Source organism: Solanum lycopersicum, chromosome 4 (assembly GCF_036512215.1).
Source record: "Solanum lycopersicum chromosome 4, SLM_r2.1".
Classification (NCBI taxonomy): domain Eukaryota; kingdom Viridiplantae; phylum Streptophyta; class Magnoliopsida; order Solanales; family Solanaceae; genus Solanum; species Solanum lycopersicum.
In genome coordinates this window covers 66,513,899-66,534,398 of record NC_090803.1, presented here as the reverse complement: position 1 = coordinate 66,534,398, position 20,500 = coordinate 66,513,899, and the positions used below count along the sequence as shown (strand labels likewise).

General features: G+C 30.8%; 3 protein-coding genes and 2 non-coding genes across 6 annotated transcripts; 1 reads left to right on the top strand and 4 right to left on the bottom strand.

The window, feature by feature from the left end:
* Positions 1–125: 125 nt before the first annotated feature.
* On the bottom strand, positions 126–198 carry TRNAA-AGC (transfer RNA alanine (anticodon AGC)). The gene has a single exon. It is a non-coding gene; the product is annotated as a tRNA-Ala (tRNA).
* An 8,803-nt stretch (positions 199–9,001) lies between these two features.
* On the top strand, positions 9,002–11,171 carry LOC101268680 (zinc-finger homeodomain protein 2). The gene is made up of 2 exons (XM_004238241.4): positions 9,002–9,844; positions 10,604–11,171. Exons 1-2 carry the CDS (start codon positions 9,322–9,324, stop codon positions 10,933–10,935), a joined length of 855 nt encoding a protein of 284 aa, XP_004238289.2. The 5' UTR covers positions 9,002–9,321; the 3' UTR covers positions 10,936–11,171.
* LOC101244284 (uncharacterized) lies at positions 10,753–19,191 on the bottom strand. Of its 2 annotated transcripts, XM_069296506.1 has the most exons (3): positions 17,994–19,191; positions 14,227–14,574; positions 10,753–14,058 (listed from the first exon to the last, which is right to left on the bottom strand). In XM_069296506.1, the coding sequence occupies exons 1-3, from the start codon at positions 18,106–18,108 to the stop codon at positions 12,881–12,883; spliced, it is 1,641 nt and encodes a 546-aa protein (XP_069152607.1). In that variant the 5' UTR covers positions 18,109–19,191; the 3' UTR covers positions 10,753–12,880. The 2 variants fall into 2 exon arrangements, with proteins under 2 accessions (XP_069152607.1, XP_025886661.2); XM_026030876.2 differs by having other exon boundaries at positions 10,753–14,574.
* On the bottom strand, positions 18,270–18,967 carry LOC138348229 (uncharacterized). Its single transcript, XM_069296867.1, has 2 exons — positions 18,350–18,967; positions 18,270–18,293 (listed from the first exon to the last, which is right to left on the bottom strand). The coding sequence occupies exons 1-2, from the start codon at positions 18,965–18,967 to the stop codon at positions 18,270–18,272; spliced, it is 642 nt and encodes a 213-aa protein (XP_069152968.1).
* A 1,218-nt stretch (positions 19,192–20,409) lies between the features above and the next one.
* Positions 20,410–20,482, bottom strand: TRNAK-CUU (transfer RNA lysine (anticodon CUU)). Its single transcript has one exon. It is a non-coding gene; the product is annotated as a tRNA-Lys (tRNA).
* Positions 20,483–20,500: the final 18 nt, after the last annotated feature.

The window sequence follows — 20,500 nt, the reverse complement described above, 5'->3', positions numbered from 1 at the left end:
TATTAGAGATTACGAGTTCGAGCTAACATCATGAGTTCATATGTGATTCTTTAGGTTATTATTAGAGATTACGAATTCGAGCTATAGGAGCTAACATCTAAAAAATAAAAGTAGGAACGTAAAAATGGAGATGCGGGGTATCGATCCCCGTACCTCTCGCATGCTAAGCGAGCGCTCTACCATCTGAGCTACATCCCCTTTCACATGCTGTGCATCTTATATTTAAATAAATATATCAAATAAACATCTAGTAAACAGAAATAGTTGTACAAGGAAGGAACATTTAGCACTTTTATTGATGAATCAAATTCAAACTCACGAAAAATGCTTAAAAGTTATTTCAGTTTAAAAGGCATATTACATTATCGAAGTTGTCCCGATTTTTCAAAAAGACACTTTAACTTTGCGGGTGTCTAATTATCCCGTTGAACAATTTCACAATAGTATGTATACCCCATTTTTCAGCCAATACAACTTATACAAAAATATTTGCAAGTCACGCACAAATAGTCACTTTGACACGTGTTAAAAGTAATTTTTAATTATTTTTATTTAATTTCTTTGCTTTTCTTTTTTTTTTCTTTTTTTTGCTGGTTCTCTTTCTTCTTCACCTCAATGTTGTAGCTTCTGTCATTCCTTCGTCAAGAAAAACATTCGCCAAACCCACTGTTGTGGGATGGAATTTTCCGACAGTATTATCAATTATTTGTCAAATTACCACCAATTAATATATTTATTTAAATAAATATCGTCAAATAATCAAAATTTAAATATTCAAAATATCACCAAGTCAAAATCTGATATTTAAATCACCTTCTTCTCTTACTCCCAAATTGAGTTTTTCATAGTTTCACTATTCCCAAATTCAAACTTGATTTGTAGAAGGAATAAAATCACTAAACTAATTTGTTTTTCAAAATAAAAAAGAATAAGAATGAACACAATAACACTAGTAAAAAAAATGAAGGTAAGTTAAAGATAGTAGAGAAGATGAGAAAAAAGATTTGAAAATTAAAAATTATTCCTAATAAAACTTTAAAAGATTAATACACGGGTTTTTCTATTTTTTCAAAATAAGCCAAATTAAGAGTGCCACATGGCAATTTTACGCTGGTCTGAAATTGTATGAAGAGTCCTTTACGCGCCCAAATTTTGTGACATCACCAGTGGTGTTACAATTAGTCAAAAAGATATATTTATTGAGCATTTAGATAGTTTCATGGGGTTGTAGGACACCCACAAAGTTAAGGTGTCGTTTTTGAAAATTCGAAACAACTTTAGTGGTGACTTTATGTCTTTTCTCTATCTTTTAACTTGACTTCAAATCACATATATATCCTTAAATTTTGAATGTGCACAAGTAGATACTTAAACTTGTATAAAGTTAAACAAATAGACACACGTGTCCTACATGACATCTTACATGTTTTTTGTCCGTGTATTGTGTCACGTAAGACTAGTATTGTGTCACGTAAGATTCAAGTATCTACATGTCCAACTTTATACAAGTTTAAGTTTGTGCATACCCAAAACTGAAGAATATAAATATGAGATGAGACATAGTTAAATGACACATTTATATATTATACCAATCAAAAAATACTTAAAACTAAATCAATTTTAACATACATGCATCATATTTCGCTTTAAAAAAATTGTATACAACGTCTATATATTAATTTTTATATCATAGGATCCATCACAAAATTAATTTTGTAATACATCAACAAGGTAGATTAAAATTTTACAAGAAACACCTTCACATGTAGAAAATTATTATTGCCATTGAATATCAAGAACAAAAAAAAAATATACATTTTCTCTTGTACATAGTTAGGTAACTAACAAACTAATCAAACTCCCCTCAACTTTTTTCGAGCTTCTGTCTGTCAAAGGTTCGAGAATCAATGAAAGATCATTACCGCTTTTGTTATAGGCGAGCAAATTAACAGACGAAAATAAAAAAGGAAAAATCTTGAACACCCAACACATCTCCTCTTCGTCTTCTTCGTATGACCAAATTTGTACCAATTCTTGAGTCTCAAAACTATAAGCAACAATTTTATGTGCCAAAACTTGTAGATATAATACCTGTAAATCCTTATTGAATGCACATGGCTTCACTGAATACCCTGTTTCAAACCCCAATCTTACAAAATGATCAAGCTTGAAGTCATTTCCTCTGAAACTCCATATGAAAACTCCATTGTCAACTGGATCACAAAATTGTATTACTCCGTCTTCTTCCGATGATTCGTATAAAAACTGAGAGTGGTAAACATCTTTTCTTCTGGAATTGTTTTTCGGCAGTGAAAATAGTGTAAATACTTTGAAATCTATGTCGTATACCAACAAACATAAACTCCATATCCAGTACAATTTTCTTTTCTCGCGAGAAAAAACACTCGAATTATAGCATTGCCCTCGAATAAATCCATCTGATTGGAGGAGATGGGAATTCAAAATTTGAATTTGGGTTTCCCGCCACTTCCATGAATTCGATTCGAAGATAATACAATTCACCATTTGGGTATCGAAATCAATTTCTTCCCAGAAGAAAGCGATAACCTGAAACGAATTTAACTCAAAAACAAGACTTGAACAAGTGGGTCTTGAAATATGATGAGAAATTGGTAAAGAAATTAACTGGTTAAGAACAGGGGATGAAACAGAGTATGTCCAGAACCCATTGTTGTTATTTTCTGAAGCGTAAAGAAGAACCCCATTACAAGAATCGATCAAATAAGGGAATTTAAGAGTGGAAGATGAATGGGAAGTACAAAAATTGGGAATTTTTTTCTGGGTTAAGTCGTGTAACTTCATGAAAACTGATTCTTGATAAGTTTTGTGTTTGAGGAAGATGACAAGACCAGTTGAAGTTGTGAGAGGGTAACAATGGCGGATATTGGTAATCGAATTTCGCCATGTTTTCGAAACAATCTTCAATTGGATGAGAGATTTTAAGGGAATTTTAGTGATAATTGATTCAACTACATGATTTGATAAATTCCCAAGCTCTATCATCTCTTCTTCTTCTTGCTCTGTTTCCATGGCAATCGCCATTGCTAATCTCCTCTGTTTTTTGAAGTTAAATTTCATATTCAATCAATTAATTAATACTTAAAAGATATTTATAGAAACCCTAATAAACTAGTTATGGCGGTTAATTATCAGTTAAAGTTAATTTATTTGTGTTTGGTAATTAATTAATTGATTAATTGTACTTGGTATGCAAGATTATGAGTAAGTAAATGCTTGATGAGCAAGCATTAAATTTCTATAGTTAAACGGGTTGATAACTAATCACCTAGATTTTCTCACTTAAATATTTATTTTTGGCTATTTATTTACAATTTTTTTGGCTAGTTATATTTTTGGTAAAGTTTAATCATGTAATATATGAATTATGTATATATATAATTTATATTCATAAATTCTAAAAAGAGAAAATTGTGCATTATATAACAAACTATTAATTCAAAATAATTGTCATATAGATACAAGTTTGATTTATTTCTAATTCGTAGCAAACACTTTGTCATTCAGAGATTCTCCCTCGCAACTCTCTTTAAATAAACACAAATATATAAATTGTGTTTGTGTTTATATAAAGCGACAGTGAATGTATAAACAAATATAAATACATATTTATTCATAATAAACATTTATAATTATACAAATACAAATAGTCCCTTGTCAAGTTCTCTTTTGTCTTTCTCTCTCGCTTTATACGAACGCAAATTATAAAAATATAATGTATAACTTTTGTTTGTATAAAGAGAGAGAGAGAGATTTAATATACAAATATTATTGTTTTAACTCGAATCAATTGTATAAGAATTCAAATTTTATACAAATATACACAAAAAAAAGAACATATACATATACAAAATTTATAGACATAAATGCCTGATTTATACAAATAAACCTCGATTTGTACAAATTGTTGCGATTTATACGAATCAGATGCCTACAATTTATATTAATCTGATGCTCTACAGCAAACTATGTTTGCTCAAGAGCACAAATAGCAAAACTGCAGTTATAGAGCGCTAATATGATTTTATATTTGTTATTCCTAAAATTTACTATTCTAAAAAATTATTTTGAAATACTCATAAGTTTGTATTATCATTCTATAATGAAAAGTGTTTCGTAAAAAGTCATTACAAGAACATAATTAAAATGAATTTGAAAAAAAAAAGGAAGGAAATAAAAGAAAAATGTCATTGATTTGTGTATGAAAAACTACTACTATTACTTTTAATTGGAAGTGACTTCGAAGAACAAGCTAGAATAAAATATAGTATGTAAAATATTTATATAAATAAAATAAATGTTGTGCAACAAATTAGTAATGAAATTTAATCAAATTTTTTTAATGATAAGTGTTTTTATTCAGCTACTAGTAATAGTGTGATTATTTAAGAGTGTATTTATATATTATTTTATGCATGTATTAATTATAAAGAGATTGATTATTTATGCACTCCTATAAGGTATCTATTTCTTATTTCATGCATAAAAGGATACATAAATTCTTGCATAACTTTTACATATTTTAATAGTCATGCAAGTTTCTTAAATATATACATGAATTAGTTATTTTTTCTATATCTATCGAACATAAATATCGAACAAATTATATAAAAATTAATATAAAAATAACTTATTTCTTATCAGTTATCAAATAACTTATAATTTCATAAATAAAATTGAAAAAGTTAACATGTATATAAATCTTATTCCAATTTTATAACTATAAATATATTATATTTAATAGAATCTAACACTAATAGACAATTCAAAGTAAAAATAATTGCTATAACGTTGCTCTCAATTAAATTAGATGTCATAATTTTGACGTTTCACAAAAATAGAAAAAAAGGATAGAAAATTATCATATTTGTTGAAGTAACATGTGTGCCCATATGTGGTCCTGTTATTATTAGAAAGTAGGTAAAAGAAGTATGAAAAATACTATATTATAATTGGATCTCATGATATAATAAGTGAACATAATTTGGCACAGATTAAGAAAAGCATCCTCAATTAAGGATATTAATAGAATATTTATTCATGCCATAAAAGGAAAGAATAGTATAATTGCATGTGTTTTTTTAATTACATGTTTGCAAGACTCAAATTGTTATGTTTATTAGTCGGTGCTTACCTTAAAATAATAAATGCTTATATTATTTGCACATCAACTTTTTCTATTTAATTATAGTTGACTAACATGTACTTTTATATTCTAATAAAGTCTACCTAATCATAAGACAATTCTCCCTCATTAACTTTTGTTTGTTTTATTGTATATAAATTTTAGTAATTCAAATCTTAATTATAAGTGTATATTTGTTATATTACTTTATAACCATGCACTTAACGATTTTAAATAGATTTGAATGATTTATAATGTTTTTAGTTATAAGGAAAAATACACAAATACCACTTTAATTTATGTCCAAAATTATAGAGACACACTTATAATATACTAAGGTTTTATTACCTTTCTAAATTTATTTTATAAGTAATTTTCTACCCTTTTCGATGTACGTGACATTAGGTTGAAAAAATAAGTCAATCAGTTTTGGCCCCACAAAATAGTGCCACGTAGGTCAAAAAGTAGTAGAAGATTACTTATAAAATAAGTTTAGGGGATAATAGGACCTTAGTATAGTATAAGTGTGTCTATGAGATTTCGGACATAAATTGAGGGGATATTTGAACATTATCCCTAGTTATAATCATTTACAATCATCATTACCTATAATAATCGTTCATCATAATTATTAGTTTATCACTTCTGGCTTCAACTATTAATAATCATTATAAATTATTATCATCGATCAGTCATTATCTTGACTAGCTATTCTTCAAAATTATTATTATCGGCATCAGTGACACGACATATAATCACCATCATTTTCAACTATCACAAAACTTTTAATAAAATTTTTTTGATATGTCATATAAAAATATTTATAAAAAATAATAATTTTACCGTTACTTTGATATTTCATCAAAAACATACAAAAACTTTTAATGGATGCATTTCCCAAGTTATCATATAAATTGATAATGACCACAAGTAGCCTTCTGATTTCTCCTATGGTCCATTATCTTCATGTTTCAACATTTATAGCTTCTGCTTCTTGCATAGCTTATTTAAATAAAATTACAAATATATTCATTTTTTAATATTTATATAATAATATAGAAAAAGTGAAACAAACTTTCATAGACCCAATTTAATAATATACCATTTGTTTCCAATAATTTTAAAAGTGAATGGAAATTAACCACACTCACAAATAAATATGATGAAATAACATATTTTATTCATCACTATACGTAAATACAATCATATTTTTCACTTATTTTTATTTATGAATTTTCTTCGCGACTTGATGATTTTAATATCTAATGGATGTATGTTGATTTGAATCTCCTTGCAATGTGTTTTATTATTACGTATGTCATGTATCGTTATTTAATATGTTGATTTTTTAATAAAAAAAATATTTATGAAATTAATCGAGAATATAATAATACTAGAAATATTTAAAATAATCGCTTCTTTCAATAAAACAATAAATCTTGGTACATGTACACCTTTGAGTTTCACTTGCTTATTATATTGTTTATTTTTGGCGATTTATTTGTTTATATATATTATTGAACATGATCCAAAGAAGATCCACCATTGTTCGTTTCCAAGCTTATTTATTTATTTTCCTCTATTTTAATTTGACGGTGAAATATGATTATCAATTCTTTCTTCCATTTTAATAATCAAAATTACTTAAAATATCCAAAATGATTGTAATTTTACAAAAATAAAATGAAATTAAATAGTAATCATTTTGCCTTTAATATTAAGTTTTTACGGAAGCAACCATTATATGAAACAATAGGAAGAAAACAATATAAATCCGAACAAATAATTATCGATTGATATCATGATTTTCAAATATAAAAAAGATTAATTCATATTCGGTCATATTTCTTAAAAATAAATAAGGACACAAAGAAAAACATGAGAATTATTAATAATATAGAATGACTGAAGCATGTTAAATTTATATATAATATAAAATATATTTTTTAATTAGTCTCAATTAATATTTATATTTTCAATTTTAAAAATTCATAAATAAAAAATTAAAATTTACATAAAATAAAATAAATTAATACATATATTTTAACACTATACAGGACAAATGTATGTCACATAAATTTTGTTTACTGTTACTTTATTGACGTATATTAAATGTTAGTAAAAGGATAAAAACTTTCAATCATTGCAAGGAAAAGATGGTGTATGCATTGTATTTAGCAATTAATTTTATGAATAATATTAATGCCTAATTTATTTATTTTTATATTTTTTTGAAGTGACAATAAATTAATGTGACGCAATTATGCTGTCTCAATTGTCGAGCCCCTGCAATATTACTGATAACGCAAATGCCTTGAATGTTGATTAATCTGTAAAAGAGATAAAGCAAGTACCAAAGCAAATAACAGAAATTAGACATGACAAGAGACCTCACCCAGATGTAAGTTTGTACTAAATTTATTTTTTATCTTAAATTATTTATCATATCTTGATAAGTTGATTTCCTCAGCGTTGAGCGTAAATAAGTAGACACTTAAATTTGTAAAAAGTTGAACAAATAGACACACTTGACCATTTTATATGGTAATTTGTATTTTACGTGTACTATGTCACATATGGCTCATGTGTCTACCTGTTTAACTTTATACAAGTTTAAGTTTCTAGTTTTGTACATTCAAAATTGAGATGCATAATTGTGTAACTAATTCAAATTAAATGACACATTTGCTATGTCTTATGTCATTTGAAAATAAAAAATACTTACCATTTGAGTAAATTTCTCTCGTTAAAATTTAAAATCATGACAAATAAATTAAAACGAGAAAAAAGGATTGCTAGGGAGAAAAGCATGGAGTTTGCAGGTAGAAGGTGACATAGAATTAGGAGTACTCATAATTTGCATCATTCATTGGGCAGAAGTTGAATAATAATAATAAAAGCTGATGAGCAGAGTCAAATCAGATTGCAGAATCGCACTATTTTTGCGTCATTTTCGACTCTTGTGTATGTAACACGGTAAACTAAAAGATTCACCAACTCCACACCCCAAAACATTACAACTTATCATACAATACAAAACTATTTTTACAACTACATCTTGAATTACCAATAACAAGTGAGAGTATGTGTAAAAAAATTTATTAAGTGTTATAAGATATGGTGAATCTTTTGAAGACTAGAGTAGGGATATCGCCAAATATGTCCTAAGAAGTTGAGGACTAAGTTTAATATATCCATAATTTTAATTTATAGATGGAGTACTAGATAATTTTATATTAAGCTAATTTTTATTAAATCCAACCTAATTCATTTTTTAAGTAGTATTCAAACTTTGCCCATTTCTAAGTCATACTTATATTTACTTTTGACTTTTTCTGAGTTAAAACTTAAAATTAAAGTTGGATTGCTCACTGGTTAATGTTGGATCTCATGTCGAGATTGGTTTATTGTTCAGGACTCGAGACAAAGTCATCTCATGCCCCAAATCCCTGTCGGGTATCGAGTCCCAAGTAAGAATTGAACGTCGAATCACGAGTCTTGAATTTCAAATCAAGCCCGAAGCTCAATTATCGAGTCAGAAGCGGGTCAAAGTCGAGGTCGAGTCTAGAGTCCTGGTCACGGTCAGATTTCAAGTAAGGATCAAAATTGAGACTCAAAATCCCAAATTTTATAACTCCATTCAAAATCAAACCGAGTGTGAGATCCGGACTCAAGGATCGAATTAGAGAAATAAAGTTGTTCATTCTAACCCCCTAATGGGAAAATGAAGGGGGGTGGTAGGGCAATAATGAATAAATGGTGTGGTGGGCATGGGGCCAATGTTTGCAGGGCGTGGGTTAGGACTGAACATGACATTGTCGGTTGTTTTCTTATGCTCACTTCATCCAGTATCTCTTTGCTGTTTCCCACTTTCTCTCTCTTCTCTCTCTCCCTTCTTCTTTAGCTCCGTTTCAAGCAACCATGTTGTCTCTTGTTTCTTACATCCCATGTTTCTTCCTCCCCAACAACACCACTTTTTATTCCTTAAAATCTCTCCTTCTTTTTTAACAACATAGTCCATTGTTTTTCCTTCTCTACTTCTAGGGCCCCCCCATCCTCCTTTCATTTCTTCAATTTCACACCCCCACATAACATTAGACATAGGGTTAGGGTTTCTTTTCTTCTTTTTTTTTAAATTAAAAAAAAAATAAAAAATCATGGCATTTGGTGGTGGTAATGAGGAAAAAGAGATGAGAATTTCAGGTTTTCAAAATATAGATCTTGTCTCACCTGGTGGTGGTGCAGCGCCAGACGACATCGTCGGCGCTGCACCACACAATAATTCCACTACTGGATCTAATAAATTGAACAAGGGAACTAGCACAGTGAGAGGTAGATATCGTGAGTGCTTGAAAAATCATGCTGCTAATATTGGTGGAAATGTTACGGATGGATGTGGTGAGTTTATGCCCAGTGGTGAAGAAGGTACACTCGAAGCTTTGAAATGTGCTGCTTGTAATTGTCATAGGAATTTTCATAGAAAAGAAATACCTAACAACGTTGGCGTTGGTGGTGATAATAATAATGCGGGGATTATGGTTGTGCATCCATTACAGCTACCACAACCACTACCTTCTCCGATACCGTCGTTGAATCATCATCACCACCATCACCATCAACACGGAGGAAGATCAATTTGGACTACTATGCCACCTCAGCCTGTCAAAATGGCCTTCGGAGGTAATGTGATTATCTCATCTAAATTTTTTTTATGAAATCTCATTTGCTCAATTTGAATTACCATGCCACCTCAGCCTATCAAAATGGGCTTTGGGGGTTTCGATTTAACATTCGATTATCTCGTCTAATAGTTTAAACGGTGAGACATATTTTTTTTATTTACTTGTACTAATTATTTCATTTTATGTGTCTTTGTTTCACATTGCACTAAATTTAGAAGGTGAATATCTAATTTGAATATTGTGATTTTAAACCTTATTAATCATTTCTTAAAATAGTATCATTAAGAATAATTAGCATCATGAGAATGTTAGATTTAAAAGCTTACTAAAATACTCATATGATAAGATACAAGCATACATTACTAGAAATAAATAAAAAAAAATTCACCGTGAATTCGTGAGAAATTTGTATTATCGAACTGATATTTCCACTCATTTTTCACCTAACCAGCTCACCGCCGCGAGAAACACATCTAACTTCTTAATTTTTTCGCGAGAAAATGTTCTCATCATTCCTTACTAATTCAATCAAAATATCTCTAAATATTTCTCCATGAAAAAAATAAATAATTTTTTAGTAATGATATTTACTAAAGACACAAATTAAAATAAATTATTACGATTAATTATGTCTTCAACACGTTGTTAGTACCTTTTTGTCAACTCGAACCTAAGATCGTATGATAAGTTAAATCATTAAAGCGAACTATATATATACATTTTGTTTTCTTATTTACTTAATTATATCTTCAAACAGGTAGCGGCGGAGGAAGTGGGGCAACAGACTCATCAAGTGAAGAACTTAATTTCAACACATATCATCATCAACAAGCAACATCAGTACCTCCACAACAACCATTTATGTTGGCTAAGAAAAGATTTAGGACAAAATTTAGTCAAGAACAAAAGGAAAAAATGTTGGAATTTGCTGAAAAATTAGGTTGGAGAATTCCAAGAGAAGATGATGCTGAAGTACAAAGATTTTGCTCACAAGTTGGAGTCAAGAGACAGGTTTTTAAGGTTTGGATGCATAATAATAAGAACCCTTCTTCTGCTAAAAAAAATATAATACAAGAAGATCAACCTTAATTAATTTTGTTTAATTAAGGTTTTGAGGGGAAAAAATGAAATTAAATTTCTTGGGATTTGGTTTATGCTTATGTAATCTTACTAGGAATCGTACGTAGCTAGTTTTTTTTTTTTTTTTTTGGGTCTATGTAGTATTATTGTAACTATATGGAACCACTTAATTAGATTTTTATTTTTACTTAATTGTTGTACTTTGGAACCTTTATTCATCTGAAAATTTTCAGCTATTTCTTACACTTCTCTTGTCACTGAAATTTAGACCACTCATGATGCCGCTTTATCGAGGTAAGCGAGGTAGAGATAAAATTTACGTATGTAATAAAAAAAATGTGCTAGATATGTTGTTGTGATATGAGCCAAGTTGTATATCGAATTCTTTAGCTCTCAAGATAGGGTAAAGTTTGTGTATGAAGTTAGTGAACGTGTTAATCGATGATGTTGAGGGAAAAACATGAGTTATTTATTTTTTTGAAATATAAAAATGACAAGTAAAAGCGGAAAATAAATGTTTTTTTTTTGGAATGGAAGGATATTTAATTAATAGAGAGCCGTTGGATGAAAAGAAAGAATGAATCTTAGTCGTCTAATTTGAATTATTTGAAAGAGTAGTAGTTTTTTTTATCCTTATTTTTGTCGAATATAAAAGCTTTTTCTATTTAAATTTATTTATTAGTTTGTGTATTGTCTATTTCAATAAATTATGATGCTTCTTGGAGTTTCTGTCACCATTTTAAATGTTTGTTTCCTATTTTGGGAATAGTTTGCTGCTTCTTTTTCTCACTATTTGAGGCTTATACTTATAGAGCATATCACCCCAATCTTCTTCATGTGATTATCAATGTTGAGTGTCATAAACATTAGATAATACAAATTTTCGACATTCGATTTGAGATTATGATTTTAAAATTATTTTTAGATATGTAATTTTATCATCATGATTTTAAAGTTTAAATTGTTCAAGAAGCACGATTTGAGATTTTAGTTGATTTATATTTTGTAAGAAAAATATATCATTGAAATTTTGAAAATAGAAAGACCCATGCTCATCGTAAATTGACTGTTTATGCTATGTGAAATAATTATACTAAAAAATTTCTCCTTATATTTCTATTTAGTTGTCATGAAATTCTTTTCTCAAGTTAAATAATAAGAACTTTTTATTAACGCTTTACAATATTTTTTTTTATTATATTGATAATAATAAGAACTTTAACTAATTTTATTAGATGTTGCGATCAGATATATAGCCCTACGCGACTTATCGAGACGTTGAGTGATGTATCTGAAACTGATCAGATGCAATATATTGAGACGTAATGTATTGAGATATTTTGGAAAGCAATTGAATTCCACTAAATTAAAAAAAAAATATAATAAAAGAGAGTAAGAATATAATATATTTAACTCTTAACACTATGCAATTTATGTTAAATTCCCTTAATAATTCACTTAAAAGGTTATTTGAACTTTGATTAAGATGTTGTGAATAATAGATCATAGTTCAAGTCCATTCATTTCTTATCAAATTTTAATCATCCTCATTTTTGTCTCTTTTTCATGTGCTTTGACGTTTGATTGCTTCTATCCTTATCTTCACTTATTTGATATAAAAAAACAAAAATACATTAAAAATGTAGGTCACTACATTCTACATAAAACACATTATTCAAAGTAATATTACAAAAAACTAAAGTATCATATATACATACAAGCTAATTTTTCAGAAACAATTAGGTATAAAGACTAAATTATTTTTGGATCAATTTATCTCATGGGATAATAAAGTGGATATTCAGGATAAAGTTTGAAATTAAATTTAAAATGTATCTGATTGACAGTATAAATTTACTCTCAAACTTAATCCTGAAATATCTCGCCTTATTTCACGTATCAAACGACAGATAAAAGTTCAGGAGTTTCTGAACTAACCCTCTCATTAAATTTATTAAAGAGAAGATTTCAGAGTCCTATTTGTTGGAGCAAAAAATAGCCCTTCTTCTTCTTCAATAACTAGCACTTTTTTCCCCCTTTTAGCCTCTTTTTTTCCAATTTGTATCATTTTTTGCATTTTGCTTTGAATATAACCATTATTATCAAACTTCATTTGCATTATAATATTCATTTGTGACTTCTCAAATTTATACTTAGCAAGCCATCTTTGTATTTTCCCAGAAGTAGTCTTTGGTACATTTCCAAATTTAACAAGTACCACAAGTCCAATACCAACACCTTCTTCTTTCAATATTGTTTTTCTTATTCCTTCACATATTTGCTTCAAAAACATATCACTCTCTATTTCACCTTTGCTTTGTACCTCCGCGACAACAGCTACTACAGATGTGTCTTCAGATTCAGACATCTCGAATGCTGCAACACAACCACCTCTCAGGAAATTCGGACAACTATTATAAGCTAATGTCTCCAAATAATGTGGATGTATTTCTTGTCCATTCGAGAGTTTGATAACATCTGAATATCGTCCTATGACGTATAAAAATCTCTCTTCTCCTTCGATGACTCCTCTATCCCCTGTTCGAACATAGCATTTTCCCGCCCTGTTTTTAAGCGTGGCGTTGAACACTTGTTGAGTTAGAGAGGGATGTGCTAAATATCCAATAGCATTGCTAGGAGATGAAATCCATATTTCACCTTCAATTCCATCTTCAACAATCTCATTTGTATCTTCATTCACAACAAGAATTTCAATGTCTACTTGGTCTTCATCAAGCCTAGCACTTGGCAAGAGCTTTTTATACGTCGAAAATTTGTTAAACTTACTACTTCTCCATGATGTTGAAACAAATGTGCCATTCTCAGCTAAGCCATATGAAGGAGAAATTGCCAAAGGATTTAGCCCAAAAGGCCTAAAAACTTCAACAAATTCTTCAATAGAATCATTGTAAATTGGCTCGTTAACGATGATCAAATTCATCAAGCTCAACATACTAATAGGATTGTTAACAGTTCCTGTAACCGTTGCCTCAGTATGACCACGTTTCAACACGAGAGGCAAAGCAAATGAAGGAACAGGAGTGCAAGTTGCCTTGAACTCTGATATCAATTCAAGCCAAATCCTAGGACGATTGACAAATGTATTCGGGGATGTCAACACACACGTTGCCCCTGAAACAATCGTCAACAACAAAAACATAAGTCCACAATCATGGTACTGAGGTAACCACGAAACAACAACAGTACTCGGGTGTAGATCATAAGCTTTCCTCGCGACTCTGACGTTATGAGCTGCAGAGCCTGCAGTCACTAAAACAGGCTTAGGAATAGCAGTTGTACCAGAAGTGTACTGAATCAAGTACACATCATCAACATTGCAACCATTGTAACCAACATTCACATTTTCAACTTGCATTTTCATTTTCTTGCCCTTTAAATCCTCGGTTGAAATCCATCGAATCTTCTTCAAGGCCTCGGACAACTTCTTATTACTCGATGTTGCAACATACTTCTCAACATGTTTGATGTATTCGCGTTGTGCTATAGCAACTTTAGGCCTTGTTTGAGACACAACTCTAAGTAAATGATGCCAATTACCACTCGAAAAAGACGGGTGAGGAGGGCTAATAGGAACAGCTAAAACTCCAGCCCTTTGACAACCAAAAATCACTTCAACAAATTCAAGTCCTGGTGAACATAAAACAACAACAATATCATTTTTTCTTAAACTAAGTAACAATTCACAAGAAATACATTGGGCTGAACTATTCAACTCCTCGTAAGTGATCGACGAAAACTGATCCAATGGGCCATCTTCAGCCCAAATGAAAGCTGGTTTGGACTTAAAACTTGAAAGTTTAGCCCAAATTGGAAGATAAAGATCCACAACAGGTTGGTCAGGGAAAAAAGGATCATAATTTTCATAATTCATGGCTATAATCTTAAAAGTTTATTTGTAGAATTTTGTATGAGCAAGTAAATTTTTTTCCAAGCATGTTTGTTATATATACTACATAAAATCTTTTTTTTTCTATATTTTAAGGATATACTGAAGGAATATACTGGTATATACATCAATAGCCTCGTCAATTACATGTCTTATTATGTTAAAATTACTTCTACGTTATTACCTATGATATTATTTTTAAAGAGATCAGACAAATTGCCGCGTTTTTATCCTGTGTTGCTACATCAAGATTTATAATATAATGTTTTTTATACATGTAGAAACTATTTCTGTTAAGTTTGTTGATATATTGGTACCTTGGAATATCTTTTGATACCATATGATGGTGTTGATGATATTGTATGTTTCTGTTTGTCACAGTACCTGAGAAGTAAATACTCTCTTTTGTCTGATTTTGAATTGGTACGAAGTTAAATAAAGTAAAGAAGAATGTTAAACTAAAGATATATACACGGCGTACCAAAATACTCTTTAATCTTATAATCTTAAACATGTCGTGAGTTTTAACATCAGTTGTTGAACGTAGTAAATGAATTTTTACAATGTTCTCAGCTTGAGTTTTCAGTAGATGTAGACAATCTATGGCTAACATTACAGCAATTTACTATCCCAAAAAATTAAGCCTTCACGGCCACTATCAACTCAATCATGTGAACTTCAATTACTGTCCCATGCACATGCCCTGTATTTTGATCACTTAAAGATTAGCAAAACAAGAAAATAAAAGGGTTGTAGCTACAAGAAAAGACTAAATTGGATCTAATTCCAAGGAAAAGACAAAGAGAAGGGGGAGGAGGGGAGGGGCAACTGATCTTGCTACAGAGTTCCGATCGATATTGAAGGCAGTTTAGGATTTAAACTTGATAGATTCAATATTTTTCTTGAATTCATTGCATTTTGCAATCATGGGTCCTATGCTTTGCATAATCCCCTTATAACTGGAGTCTGAGCTAGGTTAGGAACACCTCAACTATTCCACGAGTACCTGCAATCTCCGAACATCACAGGTACAGGTAATTCTACCCTTCCAAGACTTTAAACAAATGGAAAGAAATCATCTAATGTTGTTGTCTCAATTGACATTTGAATCCTGGTCTCTTTATGAACTCACTTTATTGATCACTAAACCACACCCTTGAGTGCTATGCTTCACGTGCTACTAGATTATGATCTGCATGTACGGAGATTGGACTGATAAACATAATTGGTCGCCCATCTTCCCAATAGTTTGTGTTAGTACTGATTATGGCACACAAAACTTGCCAGTAGTTTTCATTAGTCTTTTTAAGTGCCTCATTTTACTGGCAGCTGATTAGAACTAGTTCTAACTTGATCCCGCGTGTATTTCCAGTGCCTTATACAACCACCTCAGGGAAAAGAGAAATCCAGAGGCTCTATGGCACTTCGGTTATTGAACCAGAAAGTATGAAAAAAGGCCAAGAGAGGTTAAAAAACCACTCTGGAATCAACAGGTCGTTACAGATGAACCAAATAAGAAAGATTTTCACTTTAATACTTTTATGTTTTATATTTTCAACCTTTATTTCAAGAATGTGTATACACAAATTTTAATATAAACGTAGATGGAATAAACATGTGCAGCACATGTCGAGAATATGAAAGGCATAACTTAGTGTGCCTTCATTGGACCCGCTCTTTTCCAATTAGCAAGCTCTTAAATTCCACCAGATGCATACTTAAGCGTGGTTGTTCGCATCCTTAGCCCCTTAAATTATTTAGCTTGGTTGTTCGCATCCTTAGACCCTTAAATCACTTAGCTCCTGAATATGGGAAATTCAATCAATGGTGTTTACTTTTGCATTACAACTTCATTGGGAAAAGAAATGCTTACTTACTCATTAGAATTAAGAACATAGTTAATACTTCCATAATTATAGGCATGAAATTGGATACTGAAAGTCATGGCAAAGTTATTTAGCTTAAAGGGATTAGAGTAAGTAGCACCTCTTTTTCTTTTTTGGTTGACATGGTAATATAATATTACAAACTAGTACCTTAAACCAGAAAAGGTTTGACAAAGCTCAGCCCTGAACTAGTTTGGAGGAAGTGGTTAATCACCATCAAATCAAAAGCGGTCTGGTAAGTTTTGAAATTGAAAAAGGGGTCTGGTAATTAAGGACATACATGTTCAAAATACATGTCGACGGATGAGATGGCTATGGAGGTATACTAAGGAAGAGGACAGTTAATGGAGAAGGGTAATTCTTGACAAATAGTCAGGAGGGGATTTGGTACACAGGTCCTGTTAACAGTCCTGATGGAGTAGGGATGTGGAGATCCATCAGATATCATTGAAGGAGCAGTAGAGTTCTTTAAAACTTTGGAGGAGCTTTAGGGGCTATCAGAAGCAGCGGACAAATTCTATTGGAATCCAAGCAAAGATGGGACTTTCACAGTCATGTTTGCCAATTTAGCAATCAGAAACTAAGCTTATCAGAATATTGATTGGCCATATAATTTTATAATGCCCCTCCAAAGTCCAAAGGTTCTGTTTCACCTGGTTGGTATCTAGAAAGGCAGCTTTGACTCAAGAAAGGTTGAGAAGAAGAGGATTCCAGTTATGTTCCATATGTTTGTTCTCTGAGTCTAACACAGAAACTAATAGCCATTTGTTTCTTCATTGTTCTTTTACTTATCAATTGTGACAGCTCTTTCTTAATTTGGTGGGGATCAAATAATCGAGAGTGGTTCCTGCAAGCACTGTGGATCTTCCTAAGAGCTAGAACAGTTTGGGAGGTAGAGTTAGACAAGAAAGCGTGGAGATTGGTTCCTGCTTGCAAATGGCGGACAGTTTTGAAAAAGACAGTTTTTGAAGATAGGGCAATCATATTCAGGATATTTAGATGAAGAGCAACTGCTTTCCTTACTTTTTTCTTTTCTTTTCATTTTCAGGCTTTTCACTAACGAAGTATTACTACATTGAGGTTAACCGAACCACTCTATAACTAAACTATTGCATGACATGTTTTACCTGAGAGTAATCGACTAACTTTCCCCTACCGATAACCATCATTACATACTATTGAAAATGCAATGAACATACATGGAAAAACTCTGGAAAGATACATGACAATTACTGAACGATTAATGGTAAACTAGACACGAAAGAGAAACATACCCAACATTAAGAATCCCATTAATAGGATCCAAGAACTGCTGATGTTGTTGTTGTTGCTGCTGCTGCATTGACAACATCTGCTGCTGTAAACTAACATCAGAATTCCCCACCACATTGCCTTTCGAATTCGCCCCCTTTGCCTCTACAAACCTCCAAATATACCACGAAGCTACCGACCTATAAGGCTTCCATTTCTCACACAACTGATCCATTTGTGATGGCCTAGGAAGATCCTCAAGACCATATAACATTCTCACCCCTTTCCTAATACCAAGATCATGTATCGGCAACACATCCGGCCTATGAAGTGAAAAAATCATAAACATATGAACTGACCAAGACCCAATTCCATTCACCATGGTAAGCATTGTAAAAAGCGATTTATCATCCATATCCACAATCGACTTATCCGACAAAATCCCATTTTGATACTTCCTTGCTAGGTCATGTAAATAGCTTGCTTTTCTAGCAGAAACCCCAATTTGACGAAGCTGTTGTGGGGTTAATCCCAAAACCATATCCGGCACCACATTCGATTCCCCACCACAAAGAGATATAAATCGAGTGTAAATCGATGACCCAGCTTTATACGCTAGCTGCTGAAACAGAATGCTTTTTGTTAAAGCAAGAAAAGGGGGTTGAAAAAGTTCGAGTGTGGGAGGTGGGTATGTTTCAATTAATGGAGAGAGTAATGGGTCAGAGGATTTGAGGTAATTAATGGCGGATTCAAGCTCACCTTCGTATGAAAGTGAACGAGAAACAATTCTTGGTACGATGGTGGAAATCTGGGTTTTGGGTAAAGAGGGATCAACAGTATTGGAAAGCTTCCGAGTTTTTCTGGGTCGAGAAGGTAGCTTGGTGGGTGGTGAATGAGTTTGAAGAGGTACAATATTAATGGCGTCGGTAGAAGGGGGATTTGATGGGGTGAGGGTGTTAGGGTTAGGTTCAGCAGCAGATTCTGATTCTCCAGCCATTGATGAAGGAAAGAGAACTGCAAATGGTGATCAATTGAGGGATTCAACACAGGGGAAGTCGTTAATGGAGATTTACAAGATTGAAGGTCGTTAATGGAGATTTGAAGAAAACCTAAAAATGGGATTTTTGTTCAATGTTACAGTGAAGTGTCAGCAGTCAGTTTGATGGTGGTCACTGCTACACCTTTGGGGTACAGCCGCCGGCGCGTATAATAATTTCGAGATAAAATATAAAATAATTTTTTTAACACTATTTATATTTAAATTGTGAGACTATTTTCTTAATTTATATTACAAAAAAAAAGTTATTACATGTTAGGTAACTATATAATATTTCTCATGTTAATATAAAGTTTAAATTTTGAGAATTGGAAAATAAATAAGTGTTATAGAACAATAAAGAATGGATAAAAATGTTTCAGTTTCACATAGCATAATGTGAGATAATAACAATATATTTTATTAATAAGGATTGTTACAGAATAAACAGTATCCATTCGTTCTAGGTTAATGTCGAAATTTTATATTAAAAAATAGAAAAAATAATTATATCTTTAAATTATGATAAATGATATATAAATAATCTCTATTTTACTTTAAAATTGTATATCCTATTATCATTGTTCTTTTTAGATTGTGTATACCCTTAAAACTAACAGAGATTGATTAATTGTTGTTCTTTGAAACTTCAAGGAGACGTCTTAAGTTTATTCTAGATGAAGTTTTTTTTTTTTTTTGGAATAACCTAGAAATAAATTCAATTTCCTTAAAAAAATGAAAGATTATTTGGTTGGGTCGGGTAGATTTTTTAATTTTAGATAAATAAAATTAAGTAAATCGTTGAAATGAAACTACGTGTCTGTCTGTTAATTTTAAGGGTATACCCAACTCAAAAGAATAATCGTAGCGTAAACATACCATTTTTATTTTATCTTTGTTTCGTAAAAAAAAATATGTTCCGCTTATTCCATATTAAAAACTCCAGTAAATAGAAAAAATTGTACTTCTTTTCATTTTAAAATAAGTAAATAGTGAAAACATTGCATACCTTCTTACAAAAAGAATATCAATACATTAATTATGCTTATTTTTTTATATACTTTTTAATTATTGTTAGATTACTCTTTAAAATGACTAAATATTAATCATGATAATTACTCCTCATAAAGTTTGTTGAAATCATCGTATAAAAATTTGAATGAAGAATAAATATAACAAAGAGATTAATAAATTATTTTTAAAAATGAAATAATTAAGTTAATCTGAACCTATTTTATATGAAAGGAGTGCATTAATCACACACATTTAGGATTTGTTTTGTAGGAACGGAAATGTTTTTTAAAAAAATAATTGAATTTGTAACTTATTTTTTTTATATTTGATTGGTGAATGAAAAAAATAATTCATTCAATCTAAGGAGAAAGAACCAAGAGATTACAAAACGCCCACCGTGGGGCTCGAACCCACGACCACAAGGTTAAGAGCCTTGCGCTCTACCAACTGAGCTAGACGGGCTTGTTGCTAGGATTGTTT